The sequence below is a fragment of the Centruroides vittatus genome, unplaced genomic scaffold (genome assembly GCF_030686945.1).
Source record: "Centruroides vittatus isolate TY-2023 unplaced genomic scaffold, ASM3068694v2 contig_387, whole genome shotgun sequence".
NCBI classification, from domain to species: domain Eukaryota; kingdom Metazoa; phylum Arthropoda; class Arachnida; order Scorpiones; family Buthidae; genus Centruroides; species Centruroides vittatus.
The window spans coordinates 95862-103295 of NW_027122203.1; the positions used below are offsets into that span (position 1 = coordinate 95862).

Here is a 7434-nt window from a genome sequence, read left to right on the forward strand (position 1 = left end):
ATCTTAACGTGTTAATCCTCTAAACTATCGTAAAACAAAAGTATGTTACTCCAATAAAAATTATAAATATTATTATAAAATACATACTGTATATAATTCTTGAAAACATGCTACCTAAAATTCATAAATTCTATTGTTTCTATGTTCGTTTGTGACAAATAAGTGTTCGTATCTATTATTGTACATGTATTGCAACATAAAAATATATTTTATTATTTATTATTTCAGGAAATTGAAAAGATATTTTCTTGAAAATTATCGAAAACCTTATTGTACACATTTAAGTACTTACTGCGTTGGATTACTAATTGGATCCTTTCTATCGAAAAGACACGAATTTAAACTCGAAACGGTAACATTTATATAATGTTTAATCTCGAAATTCAAATTTTCATGATATATGTATTTTGCGAGGATATTAAAAATTATAGATAATTACTCTCTTGTATGTTACTATAGGTAATTATATGTTACTTTCTTAAATATTTGCTGATTGCCTATAAGAGAGGTGCCTGGGTTGTTGTATTCTATTAAATAAACTATACCAAACACCTAAATGTGTCAATTAATAAATTAAACAACAGCAAAGAAATGATGGAACGAATTTTCGTTTTTCTGTAATTTTATGTTGTACCATAACATGCATAATTCAATGCATACAATTTTTTCAGAACAAGGTCATATTTTTCTGGATGGCCTCTTTAACGTTGATGGGATACGCAATATTTGGTTTGCATGGAATCATAAATGACGCATCACCAAATTGGAAACTCATACTCATGCACAGGATTTTTTCGTCTTATGCCTGGACTGTTGGTAATGTTTGGTTGTGTGTAGCATGTATTTCCGGATACGGCGGTTAGTGTTTTGTACTTAAATGAAAAGTGTAATATAATTTTTTTTTTATTTTCAATACAAAATTCATTTATATTCTAGGAATTATTCATCGGATTTTATCGTTGAAGATATTTGTTGTGCTCGATCGTTTGAATTTGTGGATTTATCTGCTTCATTCTTTATGCATCTATTATATTTACAGTTATACAAGAAGCAACATAATCTTCACAGAACTGAATTTGGTAAGCTGCAAAATACATCTTTAATTTGCGTCATTTTCGGATCTGTTTTTCAGATTACGTAAAGTCCAAGCCTAAGTAGACAGATTTGCTCAACTTTTCTAAACTTTTTATTTGATATTCGGAGAAAACGTTCATAATCAATATTTAATTTAAAATTGCTTAGTTAATTTTTGCACGTGTACATTATGATAACCGCACGTGATGATTAAAATATGTTCAAATATACAACCTTGAACACCACAAAACATGCCAAATGCTTTTTAAGTTTTTCCTCTGTCTCTGGTTACTGGATTCAAGTCATCGCCTGTGGAGGGGTCATAGGTCATGTTCGAAGTCTTGTAAATACCTTTTTACTCTAAAAATTTTGGAGATATTCGAGCATTTAGGGAACTTTTGAACAATTTACATAAATATACAGGAGAGGAAAAAGCCTGTTAAAAAATTTCATCTGTTCCAATGTTGATTGTGTTTTAGTGACTGTGATAAGATTTTTCTTTTTGGATAAGTCTTGTATGTTTTTACATATTTAAATATATAATTCGTCTGGGATTTTTAAATATTTACTTTCCGCAACGATCATTTTGTTAAAATCAATTTCCTAATTACACAATAATTAAAGAAAGCGCGTGGACAATATATTTTGTTTATATTTATGTTTAAACGCGTGAAATTCTCTTAAAATTGTAATATTAATAAATTAGTTTCTATAAATTATGTTTACGAATTGCAAGACTAAATATTACCTTTTCTTTTCTTAGTGGATCATTTTCATTTTTGCAACGAGTCTCACTCTTATTGCATCTACGCTGTTTTATGTTTTCTTGGAAACTCCCCTGAATTTTCTTCTTTTAAAATTGTTTAAAGTTAAACATTGGAAGATTAAAGAATCGCCTATGAAAGACTTTAATACAGCGTCAATTACGGAGAGGACGTCTTTATAAGAAATCGAAGCAGATCCACGCCAGCTCTAACCCATTTATTTTTCGACGAAGCTTTTGCTGTTACAACAAATAAATTGTATAAATTAAAAAATTCGATATAATGAGATGTAAAACAACTCTTGTTTTGTTCGTAAGTGATATTTGCCTCATATTTTTGTTGCAGATTGATTATGACTTGTTTAAACTGTCTTAATAAACGTTAAATCAAACATAATTTTTGTGGATTCGAGTACAATAAACGTATTAAATATAAGTAACAAAATATAACTTGTAAACATTGAAAAAATTTTAAAAATTTTAATAAATTCGATTAATTTACAAGGAGACTTTTCTATGGTAGCCTACCGTAGTTCACGTGGCAAATTCCGTTCGTTGTGAACTGCCTCCTATGGCATCTCAGGATTTTCGAGGACTGCACGCGTCTATGTGGTAAAGTCGTAAATTCGATGACTACCTCGAATGGCGGGAAAATCGCTCTTCTTAACCCCTTTTCCAGCCAATAGCGTCACAGGGATACACGGGATGTGCGACGAATGCAGAGAGAGGGTAAACAAACATATGGCCATCCGAATTACAGGTAAGGCCGTATGGGAAAGGAAGTTAATTTCCCTGTCCTCCTGAAACGATAAATGTAAATTCCTTTCTTGTAAATAATAGTAATACAAACAATACCTTAATGCTGAGAATCTTTAATTTTTATGATAAACAAACGTTTTCGGGTCATTCCATGAGCCATCGTCAGGCTAACTACATTCGAACAAGCAGTTCAAATAAATAGAACTCACGTGCGTTGCTAAACTACGCAAACATAAATGATATAAATAACATAGATAATAAAATAAGATATAATAAAATATGCCAATGGTACACGTATACATTGTAAAATCTATAGACCCGTAGGCAATCTTTTTCTCCTAGTTAATGCCAGTAGTAGTGGTTTGGGAAGCTTTGATCACAAAATTAATTTTCTAATTACAAAATTTGAATTAAATTAATTTTATTTTAACAATATTAAAAAGATTTAATCACAAAATTAATTTTTTAGATTAATTTTAATATTATTATAAAATTAAGTTGCAGTGATCATTTAAAATTTGTCGAATAGATCAATTCAATTCATTGCTTCAGTTTTCATATTTAGAAAACTTTTCAGTTCATTTCTTTAACTTTTATAAAACATCTTGTAACAGTAAAGCTAAGTTTAATTAACATATTCTTTCTAATTATTAAATTTATTATTATAAAATTAATTTGCATTAATAATTTTTACAATTTGTTCTAATATAAAGAGTAAATTAAAACACGACAACTTTAAATAACATTTTAACAATAAGACAAAGTAAAATACAGAAATAGTTCAATATAATAATTATCTAAATTATATTTCTTACTTATTTATTAAATACCTATACATTGAATTCATTTTGAAAATATCTGTTTTTGTTTAGTTAAGAATTGTTCGTAAGATAGAATATCACAAAAAGAACATTTCTTTTAAAAATATTTGTGGTAATAATAATTTTTTAAAATATTATCCAATCTTAGACACCCAAGAAGTTCGATGTCTAAATAATTGTAGTTCCATTAATAAAATAAAAATTTCTATCTGTCCAATTTTTGAGGATTTGGGTACTCCCAACTTTTCAATGTCAAATGATGGAATTTTTATGTTATATATTGCTTCGGTTAAGTTTAAAAAATTAAATTCAATTTGCCCTCCCTTGTAGTAAATTATATTGTACTTTTTTATATAAATTAAATAAAATTTCATATACCCTACTATGAATTCCTAACATCCAAAATTATGATTTTTATATGATAAATACATCTCTTGTAAGAAATTTCCAAATTTAACAGATTTTTTATCTCGTGGTGATAAATTATTAAAAGTAATGAATTGATTAACAGTAGTAAAATTTCCTGATGGCGAGGGAAGTACATTTATACATTATTAGAATACAAATTATTAAAAAATTTAACAGAACAATGGTTGTAATGGTTGTTTTATAATCAATTACGTTTTAGTTTTACTTTGATGTATTTAACAATAAGTTAAATTACAGTTCACTTTTTATATTAAAATAATAGTAATACAACGGTATATATGTAATAAGCACTATTTTTTCCAATTTAATTTGATAAAGAAATGTAATGAATTTATTACAAAATCTATCTTTCCAAAATTGTTTGTATGTCTTGCTACAAACCCAATTTGTCTACATGAGGTGTTGAATGAAAGATTTTCGTCGCAAATTGTGAAAGCTTCGAAGTCATGGATAACTCTTATATCAGAAACTATTACTCCATGAATGTTTTTCTGTAGTAAAATTAACTTGCCGTTGATCTTTCGCTGATAATTGATACTTTTTAACGAAATCCATATAAAAGTCTATTACAGCTTCTATAGGAGTGTCTAATGTTTGTACTCCCTAAAATTTTCTTTCTCATATGATACATATAAACCGTGCAAATAATCTACAGATGAAAAGAAGGAATTATAAGTCATTTGAACAGTTTATAATAAATTTTATTTGAACAATAAGTTTAATATATTGTGTTTAGCTATCAAATTTATCCTAATGTTAGAATAAATTAAAACACGACAACTTCAAATAATATAACACCGAAATTTCTTTAGCTATACTAATCATAAATCTTATTGTTAAAATAAACTTATTTTAATTAAGGCAAAGTTTAATATATTTAGTTTAATTGTGCTGATTTGCAATAATAATAATAATTTTTAAAACAGCAATTTAAAATAATATAACATTAAAGTTTTGTTGATTGTAACAAAAAATTACAACTCTATTTATACTTAAATTCAAAGGATATTGACAGGTTTTTTACTACAATAGTTATAGAATGAAGCTGATAAAATTTATAAAGAAAATTCCAAAAATTGTTTGTGGAATAACATGGTTCATCTGAGTTTCATATTTTATAAACTCATCAATATAGTTTAAAATTGTACCACCTTCATAAATTGATGTTAAACTTGTGAGTTTTCGAAAGATTTACTTTTATCTAGAAAAATGTCTAAGCCAAACTTTTGGTCTAAGGCAACCTTTTGCTTTTTCAACTCGTGATTTTCTATATTTCTAGGCTTGGCCTCGTTTATTACCGAAAATTGTATACGAAGATAATATCTATATCAAAAACTATATTATAATACACTGCATTAATTTTAATGCAGGCCATTTGGGAATTTTTGAGAGTTGAAATCTAATTTATATTAAAAGTATTTCAATGAAATATAGTCACACAAAGAAAAACGATATTTATTATAAATTATTTTGATACTTTCTACAGGAGAATTTTATAGTACCAGAATATATTTTGTCTAACTGTTAAAATTTAAAAAATGATAGATTCATTATAAAAATGAATTTTGGTGAACTTTTCAGTATATCTAAAACATGACATATTTTTGCAAGTAAGTGAAGTAATAAACTTTTGCTGACTTTAAGTAAATTATTCGTAATTCAGAAATAAATTATATAGCATCTCGAAAACTCTATAACTCTCTAAAATTTTGTTTCTCATATGATAGATATAAACCGTGCAAATAATTGTCAAATCTTACCGATTTTTTATGTCTAACTGTTAAATTTAAAAAAATAATAATAGACTCATTATAAAAATCAGTTTTCCCGAACTCTAGAATATCTTGTTGCAAACCTAAACTCCCAGAACTATGTGTTAACGAAGATTTTCATTGTGAAGCGCAAATGCTTCAAAAATCACACATATTAAATAATAATAATAGTAATAAATACTTACCTTCAAAATTTATTAAAACAGAATTCAATATCACATGAAACTAATTCAGTAATATTTCAAAATAAAAAGTTATAGGAAAAATGTTATGCATATATTAAAATAATAAGTCGATGAACTTTACTAAACTTTTAAAAGACGTATTTTAAACATTTACACAATTGTCTGAATGGTCGTACATTTTAAAGTAGTGGAATTAACGGACCGGATAGAAACACGTTTAAATAGGAAGTACAGGAAGAAGCTACGGTGGTTATGTTTAAAACAACCGAATAAAAAATCGAATAATGTGAAGCCAACCCCGTACATATTATGGGACCAGATTCAAATTCCCCAAAATGTCAAACGCCTCCTTGACAAAGGACCTAAGTATGCTCTTGATAGTAATGGAAACTAGAGAGGCATGATTGCGGAGATCGAAAGGGGGCTCTTGGGTATGGATGAGATAGAAAAAGAGTATTTTAGATGGAAAGCTGCATTCAGAAGTGAGAAATGTGCAGGGAAGAGTAAAGAATGTACTGATATTAAAAGCGCGAGGAAAGGGTTGACAGACAATGGTTTGGTAATCACCAGGGCGGATAAAAGCAAGCATTTGGTACTAATGAAAAAGCAACGATATGTTGAGGCCCTAGAAGAATACATAAGAAAAACGGAATGCGAAAGAGTAGGGCATGAAATAGTAAGAAAAATCGACAGAAAGGTAAAAAGGTTAGAGAAATCTCCCTTGGCATCGATCTTTTCTTTCCTGAAAGGAGTGCACGTCATGAACCCAGGTGTACCCAGGTTGTTTGGTTTCGCGAAGACACATAAAACCAATAAGGAAATTACACCTGTGGTAGAGAAGTGTAAAGGCCCCACGTATAAACTGGAAAAGCGCATGCATTCGTATTTATCGGAGTTGATTGGGGATCACCATTTTGTTACAAAGAACTCGATAGATGTTGTAAAGGATCTGCAGGAATTGGCGTTAATGGACAACGAAGTTGGGTCGGTAATGGACTTCGAGAACATGTATCCATCAATCAAACCATCTTCATGTTTTGAGGCACTAATGGAAGTATTATATGGCTTACATCCATCGGCGGCAGCATACAGTAAGGACCTAGAGATGATGGCAAGTCTGGTATGCGTTCAATCGTTTTTCGTTTTCAAAGGCAAAGTTAAAAGGTGTCCCGCAAAGCAGTTAAAAGGTGTCCCGATGGGCAGCCCAATGTCGGGTTTGCTGTGCGAGTTAATGGTAAGAAAAATGGAGCGCATCACGCTTATCAACTTCAAAGAGGACATAATCATGTACAGTACAAAAGGTATGTGTACGATGTGCTTGTTATATGGAGGAACCACGTAAGAATACAACAATTCTTAAGTGACATAAATTCCAACGATCATGGCCTGAAGCTAAATTTAGAGCAAGTCAGTAGCGACGAATTGCATTTTTTGGACATTGGTATTACATTTAAGAACGGATCAATAAACACGAAAGTTTATATAAAACCGACACACGACCCGCTATATATACCGTCAACATCGAATGATCCTATTAATTATAAGCTATCAGCGTTTAGAGCTTTAATTAAAAAAGCGTTTCAGTATTGCTCTAACATAATGGATACGATGCGTGAGCTGGATTGAATAAG

General features: G+C 29.2%; 1 protein-coding gene and 1 long non-coding RNA gene across 2 annotated transcripts; both read left to right on the forward strand.

Annotated features, from left to right (window-relative positions):
• The first annotated feature begins 714 nt into the window (after window positions 1-714).
• On the forward strand, window positions 715-2034 carry LOC136975748 (uncharacterized). The gene is made up of 3 exons (XR_010880820.1): window positions 715-858; window positions 937-1079; window positions 1838-2034. It is a non-coding gene; the product is annotated as an uncharacterized lncRNA (long non-coding RNA).
• A 4169-nt stretch (window positions 2035-6203) lies between these two features.
• LOC136975746 (uncharacterized) lies at window positions 6204-7145 on the forward strand. Its single transcript, XM_067270840.1, has one exon. It carries the CDS (start codon window positions 6204-6206, stop codon window positions 7143-7145), a length of 942 nt encoding a protein of 313 aa, XP_067126941.1.
• Window positions 7146-7434: the final 289 nt, after the last annotated feature.

Excerpts from the sequence above, each read along its gene's own strand:
- LOC136975746 (XM_067270840.1), top strand. The coding sequence starts at position 6,204 with ATGATTGCGGAGATCGAAAGGGGGCTCTTGGGTATGGATGAGATAGAA.